Source organism: Aristolochia californica, unplaced genomic scaffold, assembly GCF_029961685.1.
Source record: "Aristolochia californica isolate CCGP_79_NKW_82.1479 unplaced genomic scaffold, dmAriCali1.0.hap1 SCAF_13, whole genome shotgun sequence".
In the NCBI taxonomy this organism is placed as follows: domain Eukaryota; kingdom Viridiplantae; phylum Streptophyta; class Magnoliopsida; order Piperales; family Aristolochiaceae; genus Aristolochia; species Aristolochia californica.
In genome coordinates this window covers 7,560,937-7,586,530 of record NW_027181804.1, presented here as the reverse complement: position 1 = coordinate 7,586,530, position 25,594 = coordinate 7,560,937, and the positions used below count along the sequence as shown (strand labels likewise).

Genomic DNA, 25,594 nt, shown 5'->3' with positions numbered 1-25,594 from the left:
TCTCTACCCCTAGCGGGACTTGATGGTTTTAGGCATCCAATGATTAGAGATTCTAGGCTCTGTGGTTTGCAATTGGAAACAATAACCATGGACTTCCAATGGGATAATCGAGCATGAAGATTACAAGGAATTAACCATACCATTCATGTGACATCATTGGTGTCGGTTGTGAAAGAGATGCGCCAAAGCCAAATGTTGTTTGCCGTCTACCCACATGATGTCGAGAAGTCCACCTGGGCAAACACCAGTCCTAACATGCAACAAATATTGAAGGACTATGCAAACGTGTTCAAAGAACCAACCACACTACCACCCTTACGAGATATTGACCATCACATTCCCCTCAAAGAAGGTACTCAACCCATCAATGTTCGACCCTATAGATATGCATATTTTTAAAAAGCAGAGATTGAAAAATAGGTCCAAGATATGCTCAACATGGGATTCATTCGTACCAGCACCAGTCCATTCTCATCTCCTATTTTGTTGGTAAAAAAAAAAGATGGCACTTGGCGATTTTGCACTGATTATCGAGCACTAAACGCAACTATCATCAAAGATCGATTTTCCATCCCTACGATAGATGATATGCTAGATGAGTTGTATGGGGCAACATATTTCACCAAACTAGACTTGTGAGCGAGATATCAACAGGTACGAGTACATGCTCCTGATATTCAAAAAACTGCCTTTAGAACCCATAATGGCCATTTTGAGTATCTAGTCATGTCTTTTGGTTTATGCAACGCCCTTTCCACCTTCCAAGCCATTATGAATTCAATAATCCATCCTCATCTCCGCAAGTTCATTCTAGTCCTTTTTTATGATATTCTTGTTTATAGTCCTACCTTGGAATTACATATACAATATGTTATAACCACATTAGATGTCATGAGCCAACATCAGTTTTTCATCAAAGCAAGCAAGTGTGATTTTGGAAAACAAAAACTGAAGTATTTGGGCCATATTGTGATGCATCAAGGGGTAAAGGTAAACAACAACAAAAATTGAGGCCATGGTAGTTTCGGCACAACCGGCTAATATTACCGACTTGCACAAATTTTTAGCTTGACTGGTTATTACTAAAAATTTGTTCGGGACTATGGACTTTTGGCTTGCCCTCTTACCAATCTTCTAAAAAAGGGAGCTTTTTAGTGGATTGAAGAAGAACCAAATGCATTCAATCTGCTCAAACAAGCCATGACAACTACCCCGACTTTAGCCATACCAAATTTTAATGACCTTTTTATTGTTGAAACTGATGCTTCAGGTGACGGAATTACTCAACAGGGCCAGCCAAATGTGTGTTATGAGTCGTGCTTTGGGAATCAATAAACGAGCATGGTCCATCTATGCCAAGGAAATGCTAGCGATTGTGGAAGCAATTCGAACCTGGCGACCCTATCTTTTGGGCAATAAATTCTTCATTCGAACCGATCACAGGAGTCTCAAATACTTTCTGGATCAACTTGTGGCAACTCTTGAGCAACAAAAGTGGGTACCCAGGCTTTTGTGCTACGACTAGGAAATTCTTTATCGGCCAAGACAAGAAAATTCAGCAGCCGATGCCCTCTCTCGCCGCCCTGACAGCCCTCTCCATAATCCTTTGTTTGTCTAACAGATTAATTTTTGGGATGACATAAGAAGGGCAACACAAAACGATTCGTATATGTAGCAAGTGAGCCACCAATCAACTTCGGATCCCACCGGTCCATACTCAATACAACATGGTCTTTGTTTCTAAAAAAAGAGAGTTGTTCCTCAATATATCTGCAACCAGCTGCTAAAAGAATTTCACGACAACAAAATGGTAGGGAATTCTGGAGTATTGAGGATATTCAAAAGGCTAGCTCAACAATTTTATTGGCCATCCATGTACTGGTCTGTCCGAGATTATATTACGCAATGCGAAGTTTGCCAAAGAACCAAAACTGAAACTCTAGCCCCATCATGATTACTTCAACCACTTCCCATTCCTTGTCAGGTGTGGGATGATATCAGTTTGGATTTTATTGAAGGCCTTCCATCCTCCCATGGCAAAGATAGTCTTTTGGTGGTTGTAGATAGACTCAGTAAGTATGCTCATTTTGTTGCTTTATCCCATCCGTTTTCTACAAAGATTGTAGCTAAAATTTTTGTAGAGCACATCCTCAAACTCCATGGCATGCCAAAGTCAATCATTAGTGACCGCGACCCCGTCTTTATCAGCAAATTCTGGCAAGATTTATTCACTATGTCAAGCATCAAGTTGAAACTGAGCTCCGCCTACAACCCATAGACCGACAGACAAACAGAAGTTGTGAACCGATGTGTTGAACAATACCTCCACTGCTTCATCTATCAATATCCACGAAAATGGTATAGTTATTTATCTTGGGAAAAATTCTGGTATAACGCCACCTACCACAGTTCCACAAGGATGACAACTTTCCAAGCCTTGTATGGTCGGTTTCCTCTTTCCATTCCACTTTATTTTGATGGGTTATCTAGGGTTAACGAAGTCAATCAAAACCTCTTACACGGAGATGAATTGCTCAAGAACTTGAAGAAGAATTTGGACATGGCAACTAATAGAATGAAACAAACGGCTGACAAAAAGAGGTGACATGTGGAGTTCAAGCAGGTGATATGGTCCTCCTTAAGCTACATCCTTATCGCCAACAAACCGCCTTCAAATGAGTTCATCAAAAAATTTCTAGCAAGTTCTACGACCCTTATCTAATTGAGAAGAAAATCAACAATGTCGCTTACCAACTATAATTACCAACATGCACAAAGATCCACCCTATTTTTCATGTCTCTCTCTTGAAGAAATATGTTGGGGGTCCTTGACAAGTTACCTTAGAGATCTCACCTATTACTGATGAAGGTGTAGGTTCCATAGAACCAGAGAAAATCCTAGATACACGATGGATTAAACAAGGCAATAAATTTATTGAAGAGAGCTTGGTGAAGTGGAAGCAATTGCCTACTGAAGATTAGGGGTGGCATCAAACCGAGCCGGTTCGCGAGCAGCTCGAGCTCGACTCGGTTCAGTTCAATATACCTAGATCTTGAACCGAGTTCGAGATCCAAGATCGGATCATTTAAATTAACGAGCCGAGTTTGACCAAACTTAGGTTCGGTTCGAAATCTCGCGAGCCGGCTCGTTAATTTAATGAGCGGCTCGGGATTCAGGGGATTTGGGGGAGTCGGGACCGGGGAGTAGGGAGAAGACAAAAGAGAGTCGAGTTGCGGGACTGCGGGAGCAACTCTTCCATTCCCGTCTCCTCTGCCATGTCAACACAATTTTCTCACGGAAATCGTGGATTAGAGATTAGAATCGTTGTTCGTCAGGCGACGATTCATTGGAAATGGGGGATTTTGGTCTTCATATCCCTTGTTCTCCCTCTCCCTCTTTGATTCCTCACTCTTTATCTCAGATTCAGTCATCTTCGATTTCTTCGTCTACTATTTCTTTATCTACGATTTCTTCATGTTTTATCTTCTTCCTCTTCGATTTCTTCATCTAAAGTTCTTCCTCGCCGACGAAAGTGACGGTCCGATGGAAGAGGTAAGATGTATTATTTAAACTTCTATTTTTTTTTTGTCACCGACCTAACCCTACGAAAGATCTAGCTCTCGCTTCGTTTTATTAGTCAGACCCGTTTGCTTTGTCCATATTGTAATCTAATGAATATGCATCAGCTTGATTTGTTTCTATTTGATCATCTCCAACATGCGATTGATTAGTTGAATAGGTGTTGTGTTTTGAACTTTCTTGAGATTCCTCTTGTAAATCAGGTTGCCTACAAATGTAGAATCCAATCTTTAGGACAAAAGTCCAGTGTTGGAAAAGTGCTTAAAAAGTTTATGACATCTAGTTACCTCCATGAAAGACAAGATGTTGGGCTTCCACTTTTAAAATCTTCTATCAAGTTCTTGAAGTCATCAAGTAGAATGTCCATTTATGCTATTTTGTTTCTCCACTGTTCACTTTCTTCATTTTGAATCAAGAAATCTCGGAGTTCTTGTTTTTATTTCACATGATTACTTAAGTTTCAGGGTTCAGGTTACTGATTCTGTCTCATGGAATGGGTAAAGGTCTCTTTTACTTTGCAAGACAATAAGTGTGGTTAGGGCTATTATCACCTTCCAAGCAATCTCCAAACTGTGGTTGGAGTTGTCTGGGTTGACTCTTAGTGCAAGTGAGCTGAGGAGTTCTTCTTGTTGCATTAAGGCCATAATCTTTAGGACTTTAGGTAATCCTTTTTGAAAAAGGTTCCTTGCAGCTTATTACTCTCAACTGTTTTCCAAAGATGGAAAGGTCACATCAGTAAAATTAAGGTTTCTTATTTGCTTTTGGTTTATCATGTTTCAGCTAGGTTTCACTAAGATACAAAAGCTTACCTTCTCTCTAGGCTGTATCGATGTCCTTGGTGATGTGAGGGAAAGGAGAAGTGTGTGCGTGTGAAAGAGAGATGGAGAGAGACAGAGACAGAGACATAGAGAAAAACAGTCATTGAAAAATAAATCATCCAGAAATAACAGAATAATGACTACCACATATGATTTTTTTTAGAGATATAAGAATTTTAAAGGTCAGGATTATTTGAGAAATTTTATTTTAGAATATTGTGTTCTGAAGTTATAGTTAATGTAGAAACCTCCCTAAGGAGATACATACAAGTTCCTACTTCAACAATTTTGATAATCTTGCTTTGTCTTTTCTTGTCAATGTCATTAAAGTGTTCCCCCTAGAATTGTTAATTTTCATAGGCATTGTTCTCATTATTGCTGATAAGTATATTAAATTATGTGTAGGATCTTTGTTGTATGGATTACTTTCTTTTCTTTATGTTTTTAACTTGTAATTTTGTTTTTTTTTGTAGTAGTAAGAATGTCAACACTTCATCCTTAATTGACATCAATAATTAACACTAGTTCTGGTATGGCCATAGATAGTGACTCAACTCCACTTGAGTCACTACCCTCTAGAACTATTAATGTAATAGAAGTGGGCCCAAACGAAAGTACCCTAAATGATGATGAAGGTGATTCTACCCATACTTCAAAAAGACAAAAAAGGCCTCATGTGTGGTTGGAATTCAAAGAAGTATCACTTAATGGTACAAAAAAGGCTTAGTGTGTTCATTGTAAAATCAATTTGAGTGTTATTAGTAGAAAAGTGGCAATGAGAAAACAAAAAATCATAAACTTTCAACCAATGGGAGTGGGGTCTAATGTTGATCAGAGTCCATCTAGACTTCCTTTTATGGATTTTGGAGGCAAATATGATCAAGTTAAAATGAGAGTACCCATTGCTCCGTGGATTCTTATGCATGAACATCCATTCATGATAGTAGAAGAGGGGAGATTTTATTTTGTAATGAAGATGGCAAGTGTGAATTATGAGAAAATATCTCGTAAGACCATTAAGAAGGAGTGTATGGAGGTGTACGAAGTAAAGAAAAAGAAATTGAAAATTTTATTAAATGATATAAACAAGATTAGTCTTACCACGGATCTTTGGAAGTCCCAAAATCAAAAGATTGAATACATGGTTATTACTAGGAAATTTATTGACAGTAATTGAAAGCTACAAAAACGAGTGTTTGTATAGCAGATGCTATTTACAAGTGTTTAAAAGATTGGGAAATCCAAAATAAAATATTTAGTATCTCAATTGATAATGCTACATATGTTTGTATGAGAGTTTTGAAAGAAGATTTTTCAAGGAAAAAAAATTGGTTCTGGTGGGAAGTTATTCATGTGCATTGTTGTGCTCATATTATGAACTTATTAGTCCAAGATGGTCTTGTTCAGATTAAGGATATCATTGAGAATGTGCGTGAGAGTATCAAATTCATAAATATGTCTAAAGCTAGACTTCGCACTTTTTTCTGAAATTGTACAACAACTAGAACTAGGTGAAAAGTGGTTGGTTATTGATTGTCCAACTCGTTGGAACTCTACTTATGACATGTTGTCTTCAGCATTAAAATTCAAAGATGCATTCTCTAGATTTAAAGTTAGAGAACCAACTTATGATTGTTTGCCAAGTTTTGATGAATGGGAAAAGGTTGAAATGGTGTGTGAGATTTTAGAAGTTTTTAATGTAGTTACCAATATAATTTATGGGAGTGATTACCCTACTTCTAATTTGTACTTTAGTGAGGTATATAGGGTAAAAGAAGTTCTGAATTTTCATTCTACAAATGAAAATGTTTTCATTAGGACAATGGTTAGTAGAATGAAAGAGAAATTTGAGAAGTACTGGGCTGAATGCAGTTTATTGATGGTTGTTGCTTCAGTTTTGGATCCAATGGTCAAATTAAGGTTGATCGAAATGTGTTTTCCAGAGATATATTCTAAGGAGGAAGCTACGATGAATATAAATTTAGTTCAACATACCTTATATGAGTTCTATGATGAATATGTATCCTTATATAATGTGGATATTAGAAATGAAGAGATTGCTTCAACTACTAGCTCTATGGGTGTTTCCACAAGACGTAGGTCATATTCTTCATCAAGTTTAGGTTGGTCAAAGTTAATGAATTATGTGAAACAAGTGGAAGTAGTTAATTCACCAAGGTCAGAATCAACAAAGTATCGTGAAGAAGGTGTATATACTTGTGAGAAAATTTCACAATATGATTTTGATGTTTTAGAATGATGGAAAGTGAATCATACGAAATTTCGGGTATTATCTAAGATGACGGTAGACATCCTTATAATTTCCATATCCATAGTAGCTTTAGAGTCTACATTTAGTGCTGGTGGTACAGTAATACACTCATATCGTTCTTCCTTGGCACCAAATACAGTTCAAACTTTGATTTGTGGCAGTGATTGGGTTCGGGCTCTTAATGGTGTCAAGAAAAATCAAAAGGTGAATTTCTTTGATTAATTATTTATTATGATATTTTTGAGTATATTTTTTAGTTTTATTTATTAAAATTTTATTTTATGATTATAGCCTTAGAAGAAGAGTGTATAGATAATGCTACCAACTACATGATTTGTCTTGTTTTTCTCATCATGGTAATTTTAATATTTTTAACTACATTAAGTAACTAGTTGTGAAAGAGTGTTTTTTTATCTAACAATAATTAATTGTATTTTTTTGTTTTTGTCATAGGTGGAGATTTTGCTCATGCAGGGACGTATATTATTTTCTAGCATGAAGAGAAAAAACTATTGTTTATAAATTTATAGTGGATTTATAGTTTTTATTTGGGTGATTATAAATTGATATTGATATATCATTTAATTTTGTTGTGTTTGGTTATTGTATGGAGTTTATTCATAATGTTATGCAGTGTATAAAGTGTTTAGACTATTTTATGGAGTGTGTAGACAATTGTATGCAGGTATGAAGTATTTTATGGAGTGTTTATGGAGTGTATAGACAAATTTATGCAAGTATTACGTGTAAAGATTATGCCCAATTTTTAAGTAGAGGTCATGCCCAATTTTTTATAGGTATTATATACATAGATTATGCCCAATTTTAAGTAGACGTCATGCCCAATTTTATACTGGTATTATATACATAGGTTATGCCCAATTTTATGTAAAATGTATGCATAATTTTATATACAATTTATTTGATATGTATTTTTTGAAAAGTTTTAAATATATGTTGAAGCTCGAGCTGGATAACAATTTTAGGCTCGAGGCTGGGCTCGACTCGACTCGATGCCACCCCTACTGAAGATGCTACAGGGGAGGATACAATACTGTTGCGTAATCAGTTTCCTTATTTGGACCTTGAGGACAAGGATCCAATTGGCGGGGAGAGTATTGATAGGCCCAGAAGATCGAAATGAGTACCTAAGAAGAATCTCAAGTTTTTAACTTGGGATAGACCAAGTTTGAAGATGTCATTGCTCATTCAAAGTTGTTAGATCTCATTTAATTTATGTCGTTGTTCATTCAAAGTGGTTATATCTCATTTCTGTAAGTTTAGGTTAGATAGTGCCTGAGTTGAAGCATATTTGTTAAAGCATCACTCTATTTATTGTAACGGGAGCAATGAATAAGGGAGATATATAGATTTCTTTCAAAAATTGTGGTTTAACTTTCACTTGAAAAAAGTAAGCTTTCCTTAGAGATTATTCTACTTCTCGATTGGGACCTATCAGACATATTTGATGGAGGAGAGGTACAGTTTTACGACATCAACTAGGATTCTAGGCTGAAGCTTTGAAGTTTAAACGATTTGAGTGGGTCTTTTTGTGAGATTCTGAGCATTGAAGTGCACACAACTTATTTCCCACTTTTTTGTTAGAAGATTGTCTGAAATCATGATTTTTTTTATTTTTTATTTTACTTTTTAGACCTTAGAAGTTTCGCTTGAAAAATCACGTATATGTGGGCATGCTAGTCTGAGCTGATTGAAAAAAAAAAACCTTTTTCGTCTATTTTTATTTTATTTTTTCACTTGTATCTTTAATAAATTGATGATTTTGATTATTTTTTCACCTAAATCTTGATAATTTTATCGTAATTTATTTTCTTAAGGTTTAGACTTGTATGTTTAGATTTTTTTTGAGTTAACTTTAAGCTAATATTATAACTTAATTACAGATGTGTCATTGATTATCATAATAAAATTAATTAAAGATTACAAATCAGTTTAAATTTAAGCCTATTTAAAAGTAAATTGTAATTATAAATAAATATATTTAAAAGTATAATTAAATATAAATTACATATATTTAATAAAATTAAATTATAATTTAAAAAATATAATTAATTTAACTAATTATAATTAGTATCAAATTATTTTAAAATGTCTTTATAATAATTAATTAAGTAAAAATTATATTTGATATAAATATTTTTTTTCATTTATAAAAATATTTCATTAAAAGTTATCAAAATGAGTTCATTATAAATTAAAATACATTAATTTTTAGAATGACTTGGAGATTAATCAAATGATGAACTTGATATGTTGGTTGGATATTTCGAATTTGGTGTATGAATCCCTCTTCATTGTATTGGGGAAACTCAGGGAGGGTATGGGTTATGTCAAGGTTGGGTTTTTAAAAAACCGAACCTAACACCAAAAAACTTTGCCCTCAAAACTTGAACCCAAGAAAAACGAAAAATATCCCATCACCTCAACTCAACCTAATTCTCATTCCCACAATCTCGTCCCTATAAACTTTACCCAATCCCATCCCTAAGGATTGGGGACCCAAAACCTTTTTTCTCTACCCCATTCCAATAGAAACCCAAAATGTGAAGAAGATCAAATAAATGACAACAATACTCTTATTATTGTAGGTAAGTTCAAGTACATTGAAAAACAGATTTTAGTGTTAGTGTTTCAAAATGAAAAATATGATATAAACAAGAGAATGAGTAATTTTTTATAATATTATACTTAAATAGAACTTATACCTAAACTGTTAAATTTGGGTCGAAGGCCCTATCCCAAAATGACTAGCCACTTAGGAAATTTTTTTCTCCCAACTAATAAATGCAAGATTTTTATACTCACTAATGTATGTGGGACTATCCTTTAACACTACCCCTCACGTGTAGGCACGTGGATAATTTTGGGTGGATGCCACATATAGAACTTTGCTCTGATACCATATTAAATTTGGGTCGAAGGCTCTATCCCAAAATGACTAGCCACTTAGGAAACTTTTTCTCCCTGCTTATAAATACAAAATCTTTATACTCACTAATGTATGTGGGACTATCATTTAACATAAATAGATAATTAACCAAAATAAGCATGGTTACTACACTTGTAAGTGATTTAAAGTGTACTATTAAAATATCTTAATAAAAGACTATATTATATTACTTAATGATTACCATTTATTATATATTAATATAATAATTACGTGTGACTAGAATAAATTATAAAAAAATAAATAAAAGTAAAAAGTAACATAAGCGAATATAATAAATAAATAAATAAAATTTTAATAACATAAGATATATTTTAAAATTAAAAATCACTAATTTAATACAGTAATAAAATATAATAAATAAATAAATATATTATTTTATCAATAACATAATATATTTTTTTACGTATTATTAATTAATAATATATTACGACAAAATTTAAAACCATTAGCTTAATTATTATAGAAATGGGATAATTAAACCAAAATAATTTATCAAATGTTTACTTTAAAAATATTTTAATTATGACTATTAAATCACTAATTTAATATATTAATTACAAAATAAATATATTAAATAAATAAAAACAATTATTTTATAAATAACAAAATATGAATTATTTTAAAAATAAAATATAATGAAGTTATGACGTTGGTTTAATTTTTCCTATGTTAGGAAAAATTAAACCAGCGTTGTCTTCCTCAGGACACCGATAGTGGCAAGAGACAATGGCGGGCTAGCAGGTAACAGCAACAGAGGCAGCGCTCCGACGGTATGCCAAAAGGCTTTGCGATAGAGGTTCAACCTCTTGTGCTCTGTGATAGAGGTTCGGCTTCCCGTGCTCTGCGACAGAGGCCGAGAGGGAGAAGATAGAGGGGAAGAAATTCGGGGGAGGAAGACCGAGAAAGGAGAAAAGATGAGAGGGAAGAGCGAGCAGGAGAAGTAGACAAGAGATGGAGAAGGGAGAAGAAATCGAGAGGGAAAAAAATTTCGTCAAGGGGGGGGGGGGGAGGGATAAACGTATCCCGTGCGATCGCTTCATGTGCATGATTTGTAATGCCTCAGAAGATTACCTGGCGTGATTCAAATGAAGAGGCCAGTGCTGGAACTGGACTTCCTGTTTTTTATGGGCTTCAAGATGCAAGTGAGCGTTAAGAGTGTTCGAGAGCTACTGCTATCATCTGGAGCGGGAAGTGAGCATTGGAGGTTATCTCCTGTGACAGATTTTCCAATGGGGGCATCGGGCCGCCACCCTTCTCCTCCGCTTTTGGCCTTTCGAACTATGATAGCTAAGAGGGTGGCAACTCTTCATTACCTTTGACTGAGTAAGCAGCTCCTTGCGTTGTGAGTTCCAGCAAAGGAAAGGGGCGGCAAACTAAAAGTCGAAAAAATGCAAAATGGAGAAGAGCCCCCGGCGAGGATCGAACTCGCGACCTTTCGCTTACGAAGCGAACGCACTACCACTATGCTACGGAGGCTGTTTGATACTATAGAATTAATATTATTTAATATCTTAAAAGTACCATTAGAAATACACTCTACCTTCTGTAAACGTTGAGACTTGCCATTTATAAACGAGTTGTAAAAGACAAGTGCAGTTTTGATCTTCAGAGAAACATATACTTTAGTTTTTTTGTACGAACTCACCTACCACTGCTAGAAGGGACAGTTTTCACCTTCACGGATACACATAGTGTACGCTTTCGGTTTTTGTTTCTTGTTTTTTCGTCTATTCATACATTTACAACATTCTTATTTATACATGGAATTACAACCGGATTTCTTCTCATTTCCGGGATCTCAGTTTTCTCGGATCGGATTTCAGTTCGGATTTTCCAGAGGGACTTCTTCCTCTGAACAGCTCATGCAAGTGAAACGTTTTACAGGCATGATTGTAAAAGAACAACTTTTCAAATTCGCTGAAAATGGGACAAACTACAAGTAGTTTCCCAAGGCCACTAGTAGGAGGCAAATCTTAATGTTCCTGACTAATGGTCAAGAGTCTAACACAAGGCAAGGCTTTCTACGTTCAAATCTTTCACCATCGGAAGCGTTCTAAGTTACAAAATTACAGAGAAAGGAAAAGTTAGAATCCACAAAATCCTTGGTAGGACCAAATAACTTCACTACAATCACCACGAGCCAACAGGGAGTTGAGGTGAAGTCTTTAGAGCTTGTACCATGATAATCCACAAGAGCAATCAATGGTCCTCTTCATACATCAGTTATCTGAAGATGCACAAGTTTTGTATATTTAATAAGCATATAAATGCACCACTCGGGCACTTATTTTATAGTTGAATAGTATGAAGCCTAAATATTTCAAAAACATTCTATGTGCAACATATGTTTGAATGCAAGGGGCCTTGCAGAATTTGCATATGCTAAGAGTAAACTTAAATTTCACAGGGAGGAGGAATAAGAAGAAACTGCCAAGTACTCACAAGTTACTTGGATTGCTTGGGGAAGTGGAGTTTGACTAAATGTGGAAGCTCAGCAAGCTCTACTTTGGATTTACCCAACAAAATGCTCTTCAGTTTATCGTCACAATTGACTTTGTTTTTGTCATTTTGGTCCTGCAGTCACCAGCACTTTTGTCAATTCCTCAACCCTTTGCAATTGAACTAGATCCAACCATGGAAAAGTTATGTAAGCATATCAAATAATCTGATTTTACCAATATAAAACAAAAGAATGAAATGGATTTTTAGAAACTTATCATTGTGAAATTAAAGTAGTAAATTACAATTCATAACAAATGGAATAAACAGACAGATTGGATCCCCGAGACTCACATTTGATAAAAGGGGCATGCAAATGCATAAATAACCAAAGACACAATCAACAAGCATTGTTTTAAAGTCAAGTCCATTGACATAAGACAGTGTCACTAAATTGAGACATTCAAAATTTAGAGTCAGCAACACAAACTACATATTGCAATCTTTGGACAGGATAAGCAGCCTAATTTGGATAACCAATTGATTGTTGCACATACGATGCAAGTATGGTTCAAGATTCTTCCTCTGAAGAAAGCCCTGTAAGGACAAGACCACCAATCACCTAAGTCAAGAGTAATCATCTAGATTTCTGCACTCGAGTCAGAAACTAAACTACTAATGTCGGTTTTTGTATTAATATATTTACATACACACAGTATTATGCCGTACTCCATGGCTCAGCGAAGACATAGTTGAAACAATCTGGTTTTTAAAGGACTAACTGAAATTTTCATGTGCAGAGTGGATCGAGGTATGAAATCCTGAAGAGTCACTTGGAAGTTTGTCATTATTGCCAGAGCTCCAAAGGCAAACAAAACCTTCCAATCCTAAAGCTGTTCACAAAGATAGTATCAATGAGGATCATTTAATGCTACCAACTATTCAAGAGGCATCATTATCACAGGTCCTGGATTCATTGCTACAGAAGGAAAGCAGCTTTTTGACACGTCTAAAATCTGCAATAAGTGAGTAATCGAAAAAGGTAGAACGAAAAGAAAGATGGAAAAGCAGTTGTGCTATATCGAGAGATACACTCCTGCAGAGAAATTGGGGCAAAAGTTTATCTAACCAGTGTGGTTGACAATTCTACTAATTTTAATCAACTCTAATAAAGTAATTAAAAGTAAGTCCATACTTAAGAAACAAGTAGAAAATAATCCCTAATATAATGCCTCATCCTTTAAATATGCCAATGCAAAAATAAAATAACTAAATAGCATGTTCATTCTATAATTAGTTTGTTAAAATATATGCAAGGATGTTTTGGTCATTTGCCATTATTAGTGTATACTTCTGGAGTTAGCTATAGGTTATAGGTCAGGTTAGGAACCTATAGTTCAAGTTTGGTTAAATTTTGACTTGTATTCATGACATTATGTAATTAGAGATTATGAGGGGTATTATTGTAATCTTATCATTGTAACCACTTAAGTGAAATAAAAGAAGAGGTAGGTTCCATTTACGCCTCCAACAAGTGCAGCCTCAAGCACTCTTCTCCTCCATTCTCTCTTCTTTTCTCTTTTTCTTCCTCAATTTCTCACTTTTTTCATGGTATCAAAGCAAAGATCCTGGTTCAAGCCTTTGTAAGGGTTCTTCCCTCATCTTGTTGTTTGCATATTCCAGGAAAGGAGAATTTCCAGATTTTTGTTTGATTGGAGTTAAAGGTCAGACCTTTTTCATTTCTTTCTACCATAACCCAAGGGTTAATGGTTCCTACTGCTGATTAGAACAGTTCTATGAAAATTCTGTGCCCGTAAAGGGTTCAACTGTTGAAAATCTTCCAATTTTTGCTTGCACAGGCATAGTATTGTCTGCGTCACTTCTTCAGAAGGTGACATCCCTTGTATTTTGCCCTAAATGTGGTATTATTTCTTGAATTTTGGCCTATTGATGGTAGAATTGGTTTAATATATAAGTCTTTCCTATTGTTCCTACCCTAATTACCCTGTGTGGAGCTCACATAGCCTGCACATACATAAATCAGAGCCTGTTTTGAGTTTTTGATATGGCTGATTCTGGTGAAGTATTTACACCAACTAAGGAGACGAGTTATTCAGATGGCTAAGATACAATTATAATAACTACAGAAAGGTTGAATGACCAAAACTACTTAAGCTGATCAAATTGGTTGAGAGATGATCTTCCTGTTCCAGTGAATGATGATTAAGAAGCTGGAGATAGCCAAGTAATGACTTGGTTGCTCAACAGTATGGATGCAACCCTCAAGAACCAAATTATGAACTATGAGACTGCCAAAGAGATCTATATGCACATAAAAATAATTTGTAAAGGATCTATGAGCTCTATTCTAAATTGTTTGGTTTGAAGAGGGGTGACAGGAAGGTTCTTGATTACAACAGTGAGTTGCAGGGTATCCTGTAGGAGATCAACATCTATCACCTATTTACTACTAATGAAAAACAATTGAGGAAGCAACAATAACAAATTTATGTTGCAAAGTTTTTGAAAGTTCTCGGGCCTGAGTATGACGCAATACAAACCCAGTTGTTTACTTCATATGAGGTTTCTTCACTCGAGTGACGCGTGCCAAATCAGCTGTGACATCACATGGTAATAAGGAAACACCTATTGTTAATGTTGTTGCTCTTAGTATTCAGCATGGATCTAGTCAATCAGAGGTCAATCGTAGCCGAAGTAGTAGAAACAAAGACCGTGGTCGAGGCCGAGATGGCTCTGGTTGTGGCAGAGGCAGAATTGTCCGTAGGTGTGTTCATTGTGGACATAACAACCATGTTTGAAAAAAATGTTAAAATTTTGGTAAACCAGCATGGGCAAATTCTAGTGTTTTAGGGAGTGGTGAGACCTCTATGACTCTTGTAGGTGATATTGTCCTGGGGCTCTAGATGAGATGCAACAATTACATTAGGGGATGGCCCAGTTGACTTTTGCTTCTATGTTTGTGCTTCAAGCTACTCTCGTTGCTACAACTACTCTAGTTAAGTCAGGTGAGTCAGCTTTACTTGTGCGTCCAGTGTCTACATGGGTTATTGACTTTGATGCATCCTCTCAAGTGTCAGGTATGTCTTCGTTGTTTTTGAATCTTAATCAATTTTCGCCGTAAACAAGTAACACTTGCAGATGGCTTGCCTTCATTGGTTAGGGGAGTAGGATCTATTAAGCCTACTCCTTTGTGTCTCGATTTAGTTTTATTAGTTCCTAAATTTCATTTTAATCTTATCTTAGTTAGCCAAATCACAAAGTTACTTGAATTGTTCAGTAACTTTCTACCTTTCTCATTGTGCGTTTCAGGACCTCCGAACGAAAAAGATGATTGCTTCAGGGCTTGAGAGAGATGGATTGTATCACTTTGAAGGATCATCTTCACATGCATCTTTTGCGCTTCATGTCCATGGTACACCCTTTCAATGGCATCTTCGACTAGGTCATCCGTCTCCCATGAAATAATCGCAGTTGTTTCCTGCATTGTCATCTCCTTCTCATTTTTGCGAGTCTTGTCAACTTGGAAGGCACCAGGGAGCATTGTTCCACCTAATCAGTTTTCTAGTCGTAGTCTTTCTAAGATTTGTCTATCAATACTTCTAGTTATAAGTATTTTTTTCGTTCATTGATGATTTTAGTAGATCTACCTGGGTGTCTCTCCTATGGGAGAAGTTCGAAATTTTTTATGAATTTCAAAATTTTTATAATGAAATAAAGAGTCAATTTGGTGCTTCACTCCATGTTTTGTGTAAAAACAATGGGTTTGCGTTTATGAATCAAAAATTTAATTCTTTTTGCCAATCTACATGCATTATTCATCAATCCATTTTTGTATATACTCCACAACAAAATGGTGTTGTAGAAAGGAAGAGAGTATAGAGAGAATAGAGGAGTAGAGTGCTTGAGGCTGCACTAGTTGGAGGTAAAATCAGAATACAAATCAGAATTTAACCAAATTTGAACCATAGGTTCCTAACATGACATATAGTCTATAGCTAACTCCAAAAGCATACACTAATAATGGGAAATGACTAGAATACCCTTCCACATATTTTAACACTCCCCCTCAATCAAGAAGCTCTAACTTGTTATAAAAGATTACAAGCTTTTCCTTGCCCAAAGCTTTAGTGAAAATGTCACCAATCAGATCAACTAACCTAATATACGTTGTTATCACTACGCCCCTCACAACAACACCACAGATGAAATGAAAGTTAAATCTCGACATGTTTTATACATTCATGGAATACAGGGTTGTAGAATGAAGATGACAGCTTGATTATCACAATGCATAGTCATGGCCATTGTAGTAATAAAGCTCACCTCCTATAACATTGATCTCACGTATTGTACGTGTCATTGCTCAGTACTCAACTTCTGCTCTAGAACGAGTCACTACATTCTGTTTCATACGTTTCCAACTAACCAAGTTTCCACCAACAAAAAACATAGTAGCCAGAAGTAGATTTTCTATCCGATTTTGACCCTGCATTATGCGCATGAGAGTATGCCTCAATTTTTAACTAACCATGGGGTGCATAAAACAAACCTTTTTCTTGGTGCTCCCTTTAAGTATCGTAAAATCGTCTGGGTTGCCTCCAAATGAACCTTATTGGGACATTCCATGAATTGGTTGACCATACTTACAGCAAATGATATATATGGGCGTGTGATAGTAGCATAAATGAGCTTATCTACTAGCTTCCAATACATAGTCTTGTCCTTGAGCTCCAAACTATCATCTTCATGGAGGTTATGACCAACTTCCGTAGAAGTTTTTGTTGTCTTTTGCCCAAGTAAACCATACTCATGGAGCATATTTGACACATATTTCCTTTTAGTTAACATAATTCCAATTTTACTCCTACCAAACTCAATGCCTAGAAAGTATTTCTGGGACCCTAAGTCTTTTGTTTGAAGATATTTTGCAAGATATGTTTTCACCTCCTCAATTCCTTGCATATCACTTTCAGATAGTATTTTATTATCTACATAAACAAGTATCACCACAATTCCAGTATGTCATCAGAATAAACAAGGAATGATCACAATGATTTTTGGAAAAGCCCAATGCCATAAATACCTTGCTTTTGTCAAACCATGCCCTAGGATTCTGTTTAAGACCATAAATAGTCTTATTCAACTTACATATATCGTAAGAAGTATACCCAAGAGGTTGCTCCATATATACCTCCTCATCTAGGTCACCATATAGAAGTGCATTTTTAATGCCCAGCTAGAGTAATGGCCAACCCTATGTCCCTATCCTCGAAACAAGAATTCAAACTAAAGATAACCGCGCTATAGTAGACAAAATTTCAAACACATGAATGCCATAAGTTTGGGTATATCCTTTAGCCACATGACATGCCCTATACCAATCAATAGATCCATCAACATTGTATTTGACATTATATACCCAACAACAGTCCACAACTAAAGTACCCGAAGGCAACTCACATGAAGTCCAAGTCCCATGATTCAATAGAGCATCATCTCTACATCTATAGCTTGTTTCTTACAAGGGAGATGACAACACTTCCTACACCGAAGACAAAATAGCACAAAAAGTTAATGATAGGGTAAATGTTTTAAAGGACTCCAACAGAGAATGAAGCTAAGAAATAGGATACCCTATACAGATGCAGACAACTTTACAGACAGCAACAAGAAGATGGAGATCATTTACTTCATGTGCCTCAAACAAAGAAGGTGCTGACTCAAGTCATAGAGAGAGATTCTTTGGTGGTGTTGTCCCATGTTTTCTATGTTGATATACTTGTAATAGTTTTGATACTAGACTGGTGGTAGAATTTGATACTAAACCAAACTTAAGTCAAGCTTGGAGAATAGACGGCCCCTTACAACTCATCCTAAAGTTCTTCAATGACAAGGATTGAGAAATTGTCCTTCAAAGTAATAGTGTTTAATGCACGATAATCAAAAAGATTCCAGAACAAGTAGTATAGGTGATTGATACGAGCAAGTACTGGATTGGATGATCCCACTTTCCAACATTTTCTGCACCAATCTCTCGATTTCGGTCTTTTGAATATGTGTGAAGAGCCCAAGTAAGACGTGATCTTGTGGTTATGCTCACGAGCAGGTGGCAGCCCTCTCTATTCCTGAAAAAGTACATGAAAATATCACAATCACTGGCTCCAATTCATCTGGAATAGAAGATTTACCACTCATTGTTTGGCAAACAACCTCTAATCATAGATAAACTACGTCAGTGACACATTTAATGTCCACTGCCTCCAAAGCCAACTCAGTCCCACCACTAACTAGTTTTGCAATCTGCCATTTTACTGAAAACTATTCCAAATCAAACTCAAAGAAAGAATAAGAAAAGTTCCAATGAATTGTAACGAGAGTCTAGAGCCACTGGAGATCTAAAACCATGTTCATGACTTTAATGGGTAGAAAATAGAAATCAAGAGACGAACTTGTGCCTTGCACTGTAACCACCACCCTTTTACACATAAACGAGCAAAACAAATATTGTTCACTCCCAACCATGACCTTGAATGTAAACACCTAGGACTCAGTTAGACCCAATTGTTTGGCTACTTTTCCACAAATGGAGTTGTGGGTGCTTTCACTATCTAACAATATCCCCACTTCCTTGTTTTCTATTGTCTCTTTCGGCTTTATAATTGCAAGTTATGACTATCTACCATAGCATGTATGGATACTTTAGAAAACGATTCAGGTAACTACTCTGAGACAACCACCTCTTCCATGTCACTACTCTCTTCCAACTCCTCAATAAAATGCAGTTGATATTTCTTACATCTATGACCTAGTGAAATTTTTTTGCCACAATTGAAAACATATCTGCCAAGTTTGGTAACTGTTCACTTCTTCCAAGGTTAATTTCTGAAAATTTATGGGCCCTATTGGTCTAGCTGGTCTAGAGTTGCTAGGGGTGACCTCTTTGCAAGGGCATCTAGGTGCCAGAGAAATTTTTTTGTAGTTATTCCTAGATTTTTCAAAATATTCAAGTTCTCTTTTGGAACCCATGCTAATTTCGTTGTTTGTCACATTGTGTTTCGTTCACAAGAACTCACTTATGAAACTATATTCTTCCTTAATCTACTTATAAAACATTCAATTGTAGCACGTCGAGTCTAGTCTCTCACCCTATTAGACAGACTCTCAAACTCCTTAGATATTCTCTAACCATGCCTATTTTGTCTCAATTTGGCCAAAGCACCATCGAAATTTTCACATTCTTTGGGGCCAAAGTACATTCGAAATTCTCATATTTATTGGGGATGAAGAACCATCAAATTCTCATATTCTTTGGGACCAAAGCATGCACAAAATTCCTAAGTAAATTGCTCCCAATCAAACACAATGAATATACATGATTTATAGTGGTTCATAATCATATTTGTAGATTGTTATTTCACTCCCAAGGTGTTCGCACCTCAGAGTTAATTTATTTTGTTTGGATTACCAAACGGCAGTTATAACAAATTGCCTCTTAGGCCAATTACAATGCTACCACACAAAGACTTTATGCCACTCAATTGACCACAATAACCAATTTACAACAGCTCACCTTCACATATGAATACATCAACAACTAGGTTATCCAACTTAAACCCAGAAAGGGATTTTCTGGTAGCTAACTAGACTGGGTTATCTAACTAGGTTATCCAACTACCGAAGCCTAAACACTCCAAGAGATTTTCAACACCACCTACCTTATGGCTCATAACAGCAATCGCCAAGGTTTAACAGCCTTTTCTTATTCAGCCAAACTAGCCCTTCTAAATAAAATTGAGGTGGGGACAATATTGTCTTGCCAAGATTTGATCTACCAATGTAAGGGTTACTTGCTTACAGTTCAACCAAAATACAAAAACCTCTCAATAAGACAGAAATTATAATACAAATACAGTATGTATAGGAACACCAATTCTAAGTACTTATTCTATGTAAAAGCAACTCAATTAGGTCATTAAATAACTGGATTTCAAAATTCAAGGCTCAGATTAAAATCAAATTAGTTTTTAAATATGGGGCACTTAAAGTAGCTCAATCAAATAATGATTTCACAATCTAAGCCCACAAATAATGTTTTGAAAAACTTTGATGATTTCAAAGTATAAGATCTTTTTATGGCCGATTCACAGTTTCATCCGCCTACTCTCACATTCGAAAAAAAAATTACAACATGCATGAACTCAAGGCAAACCTGGCATGGAAGCTCTCAACACCTAGTAAAATCAAATTCTTCGTGTGGATGGCCATCAGGGAACAGATCCTCAGCTCTGACAACCTCCATAAAAGAGGTTACACTGCCCATGATTACACTTGTCCCCTTTGTGGTGTGTGCGACGAGACAATCCAGCATGTTCTCTTACATTGCGACTTTTCTTAGCAAGTCTGGATGAAGATATTTCAGAAGACTGGTCTCCAAATGGGGCTACATCAAGACCTTTTCGGAACCTTTGAGATGATTATGGGGATAGGCCTTCCTAAGTTGGGCAAGATAATTCTCTTGGCATGCCTTGCACATGTCCCAAGGTGTATATGGCTCGAGCGGAACAACCGGAGATTCAACTCCAAAGCTAGCAACCCAGACAATATAGCTTCTCAGACAGTGGGCCTTATCTCGAGTTGGCTACATTCTAGGAAGGAGTTTGCTTATCTATCGGGCATCTCCCTTCGAGAAAATTGGGGTTTGATTGCAAACATGGCGGGGGGCCTGTAGGAATCCGATTATGGCTACCTGGGATCCTCCCCCTTACGATTGCACCAAACTCAATTTTGATGGCAGTGCTTTAGGTTGTCCTAGGCCGGATGGAGCTGGTGGTGTTTTCAGAGACAACAGTGGAGACCCTATTTTATCCTATGCAGGGCCGGTGGGTATTGCTGATTCAAATACTGTTGAAGTGAGTGCTCTTCTATTCGGCCTCCAAATCTTTAAAGAGGGGCTTCATGGCAAGCTGATTATCAAAAGCGACTCAAAGACTGTCATCAGCTGGTGTTCGAAAGATAGCTCCCCTCCTTGGTGCCACTGGCCAATCACTGATTGTATTGCTGACATTGTGTCATCCATTCATTGTAATTGGAACCTCGTTCCTAGATCAGCCAATTCTTTGGCTGATAAATTGGCAAAATTTGGAACCTCCCAGTAATTTCTCATTGTTTGGGAAGGCTTCCCCTCTTCTAATCTGCTCATTTGAGCTCTCATAATAAAATTCAGCATCATTTAAAAAAAAAAAAGTATAAGATCTTTTAGTTCAAAGGTATTTGACCAAGCATATTCTATTTTTTTTTTAAATGACCAAGCATATTCTATTGAATTTAAAATATGAGGCACATAAGCACTTGGATTTTTAAAAAAAACAGCAATCTGAACAAAAAAATTAATCTCAAAGTAAAAACACTCTAATTCAGATATGCTTCACCAAATAAGATCAACTGATTTCAAAATATGTACACTCAAATACTTGGATTTTTGTAAAATTGCCCCACAGCCCCAAATTGCTTAAAACAATGCAAATGCCATGACAAAATCTCTTGTTAGATTAAATATATGATTTCAAAGTAAAGGTGCATGAAAACTAGCAAGGATTATGTTAATTAAAAAAATTTCAAAGTAAAAGCACAAAAAGTACCTAGGTATTTGAAGAGTAGTGCTTCAAATGCTCAAATTCAATCCCCAAAATCGTTTTCAAAATATCAATACGCTTGGAAGCAGTTATTTTTATTTTAGGTGTCAAGAAAAAGTTTGTTTGGGGCAAAAACAACTTAAATAGACAAGTTTTCAATGTTCAAAATTTGAGCCGTTGAGCTTGAAAAGGGACCTTATGTCCTCTAGTGAAACTCAGTAAAATCTCGACTAAAAATCTCAATAAAATACTTAAAATTTTTGCGATGAGCTGCGATTACTTATAGATTTTGAAGACCTAAACTTGTCTGGATCAAAATCTTTATTCTTGTTCCACAATTTTTTTCTAGAATGGATCGTTAGGACAGTTGTGGACCGGTCAGACAATCTTTGTTAGATGCCTCTTCCTCTTCTTTTGGGCGTTCAGCTTCTTTGGTTTGGGCATTCAGACAATTCATCCAACTGGATGCTTCCAGTGGCCTTTCTCTCTCCTGGTCGTTTGGACAGTCTCATTCTGGTTGGTTAGCCTTCATAAATTGTTCTTCTTTTCTTTAGTGCAGTCAAACGAGTGGCCACATGCGTACTTATAGTACCTTTTCCCTCTTATCTCTGGTCAGACAAGGGATGTCTAATTAGAAGTGCCTTATTCTCTTGGCCTTGTTTTCCTCCTTTTCTCTTTTTGCCTTTATTGGGCTACCTATTCAAACATTTGGGAGGACAGTTTCTAACACAACCTTTTCTCTCTCTAGATGAGTTGGATGGGAGCAACCCAGTCAAGCAACTTTGCCTTTCAAGCCATGCTTGTTATAATGAGCTCTCTTGTTTGGCCGGACAATGCTACAGGCAAATCAAACAATCTACTTTCTGGCATGCTTTCCTCATATGGACTGTTCAGATATACCATGGCCAGTCAAATGGACATGTTAGAAATTTCCTCTAGAGCTTTTTGAGCCGCAATAGTAACTTAATGTACCTCATTAGTAACTTAATTATTTTTAATCATCAAAATTATCTCAATAAGGACCTTGAGACCAACAACAGTTATAGCACTTCTGGGCAATAACACAGACACCTAGGGTGCTATTGCTTGCACACCCACCCACCCTATCAAAGACCCAAACCACAGGACCAGCCTCCATTGCCACAACCACACAATCACCACAAAATTTTGCAAAGTCTCAATTTAGGGTGCAACTCTTGATGCAAGTTTTTTTTAAAAAAAAAGGATGATTCAGTAAAGGACTACTATATCTGACAACAACAACTCCCGCTTCGTCTACAGAGGGTGCTGGTGAACTCTAGAGATCTACAATAGAGTAAAAAATGAAAGACGAAAGGCTCTCGAAACAATTCCTCATTGCAAACTTGGCCGGCGCACAACAATTTGTCCACAAATCGATAATCATTGGCTCTGGTACCAAATGATGTATCTAGAATCCACTATGAGTGAGTAACCAAGAAAAATAGGGCTAATAGAGAGAAAATGGAGAGCAATTGTGCTCTTTTGAGAGGAACACTTTCTCCTAACTCTGGATGCAGAAAAAATTGAGGCAAAAGCTTGTCTAACCAGTATGGTTGATAGCTCTACCAATTTCAATTAACTCTTTAATAAAATAATTAAAAGTAAGTTCATACGTAACATACGCTAATGTAAAAATAAAATAACTAAATAGTGTAACCTTGTATCACTTTTATGAGTCAATATAATCCATAAACTTTTTTCCATTTAACAACCCCAAACCCTCACATTTTCTATGAGATGACTCTCATGCAGGAAAAAATCTAATAACCAGTGTGCTTCCCCTGAGGCCAAATTTCTCTTTTTTCTCTCTCACTAAATTCTCCAATAATATCACTGCTAAAATAAGTAGTTAATGGCCCATCAAAAGGCCAGATAAAAGTATAGGGTTGTGCTAGGTCTACAACCAGTGTAAAACCACAGTCAATCATAACACCATAAGTCATCCAACTTTGTCATATTTCTCAGACAGATTGAAAAGTTTTTACTTCCTGACAAGTTCTAATTTTGATTAAAATCCAGCCAAGGTATCTTTGTACTCGATAATTCCCTCTCCCTTGCATAATCTTACTTATCTGTAGGTCTCCTTGTAGAAAGCTTACCCAAACAAAACCATAAAGTTCATAATTTCAAAACATATCCTCAAGTACAGGCTCTTGTCCAAGCTTTTATCATAAGCCATGTGGCAGCTTACATAAGCAATGCTTAGGGCCAAAGCCGATGTCTCACATCAATGAAGAGGAGCTATTCGTTAACTCACTTTCAGTTCAATAAAAGCCAAAAGGGATTGATTAAAACACCATGTCAATTACCACCATTCATAGGTCATTCTAGGCAGGACCTTTTTGGAAGATGAAACACTCAAAAAGATGTTCTTAAAGCACTAAACAAAATCAAGGCTTTAAATCACTCCCGGAGGCAGTTAAATGAAAACACATTCATATGCTTCTTAAGAAAGTGGTAAAGATACTATAGAAGAGGATAACATTAGCAAGCTCAGTAATAAATATCCATCTCAACTGCTTACTATCCACAAAGAACAAAATCTCACCCTCCACCCAATGCTAGAAAAGGGATCCTTTGACAAACTTATAAAAGAGAGAAGTCGCAAACACATCAGAAGTCATATCTCCTATCAACAGACAAAAATAAAAAAATAAAAAAATCGAGTTCAGCATGTCAATGACTATGTTAAAACGCATAAAGTTCTCATATATGATCGTTACAAGGGAAGAAAGAGTCAAAATACGTAAAAAAATAACATGAGGGAAGTTGAGGGAACCTGAAGTTTGTTGGTCTTGATATATGACCAAACACGAATGAAACAGCTCAAAGCAGAACTCTGTGATTGACCCAGGAATTCGCGGAGCGAGGAAGGAAGATTATGGAGGTCGATCAAGTCTGCAACTTTCTTTGGGTTGTCTGGGATTGCTTTCTTCAACCTCTGCGGCAACATTTCTTTTCCCACACTTCGCCCTCCCTTGCCTAAGTTATGGACGGCCCTCAGTCAGCAATCAAGCAACTTAATCAAAATGCGAAACGCATATGGATGCATTTGTGTATCGTGCGCGAGAGAAATCACTTCCCTTGGCACAAAGACAAACAGAAATTTGGGGATTAAAATTATACTTCGCCCTAGTTTATAAAGAAGTGGATGAAGTATTAATTTTCACGATTTAAGATGAAGTTTAATATTTCATATTTTTTGTCTGTTTAAGGATTTTTATTTTCTTACTTTAGTTTCTAATAATTATATTTATTTACTTTTTTTATAAAAAAAATAAAATAAAATTCTGATTTTAATTAGAAATCTGATTATTTTATAAAATATTTTTAATTATTAATTTATTATTTTAATTATTCAGCTTTTTGTTTACTTTTATTTTTTATATTTACCTTTTTTATTTTAAAATTTTACTTTCCGAAATAATTAATTTTTTTAATTTTCTATTGTATTTAGGTCCATACTATATGATGACAGAACAAGACAATTTGTGATTTAAAATAATATTATTTAATTATAAACTCTTAGTATTTTAAAATTGTATTGCATAATTTTATATGATTATGAATTACACTCGTAATGGTAAACAATTATGATTTTTCTAATTAATTTAAATAAATATAAAATAACATAAGTTCATTTATATCATAATCATCAACTAATATATAATAATTCTATTTACTCAAAATAAATTAATATGAACTCATAAATTAAATAAATTATTGAATATTAAGTTACTAATTGTATAAATGTTTATGTTATTTAAGTATTTAATAAAAATACACATAATTAAAATAATAAGTTAAATTTTATCCATAATTTTTAATATCATTGATAAA

General features: G+C 35.7%; 1 protein-coding gene and 1 non-coding gene across 2 annotated transcripts; both read right to left on the bottom strand.

The window, feature by feature from the left end:
* Nucleotides 1-11,045: 11,045 nt before the first annotated feature.
* On the bottom strand, nt 11,046-11,117 carry TRNAT-CGU (transfer RNA threonine (anticodon CGU)). The gene has a single exon. It is a non-coding gene; the product is annotated as a tRNA-Thr (tRNA).
* Nucleotides 11,118-11,474: 357 nt separating this feature from the next.
* Nucleotides 11,475-24,868, bottom strand: LOC137949001 (upstream activation factor subunit spp27). Its single transcript, XM_068795252.1, has 3 exons — nt 24,534-24,868; nt 12,084-12,215; nt 11,475-11,868 (listed from the first exon to the last, which is right to left on the bottom strand). The coding sequence occupies exons 1-2, from the start codon at nt 24,705-24,707 to the stop codon at nt 12,087-12,089; spliced, it is 303 nt and encodes a 100-aa protein (XP_068651353.1). The 5' UTR covers nt 24,708-24,868; the 3' UTR covers nt 11,475-11,868; nt 12,084-12,086.
* Nucleotides 24,869-25,594: the final 726 nt, after the last annotated feature.

What these genes read in the sequence shown, in the direction of transcription:
- LOC137949001 (XM_068795252.1), bottom strand. Translation starts at nt 24,707, where the DNA reads ATGTTGCCGCAGAGGTTGAAGAAAGCAATCCCAGACAACCCAAAGAAA. An exon ending in TCAAGACCAACAAACTTCAG is followed by an intron (nt 12,216 to 24,533) that starts GTTCCCTCAACT and finishes TGGTGACTGCAG; the next exon opens with GACCAAAATGACAAAAACAA.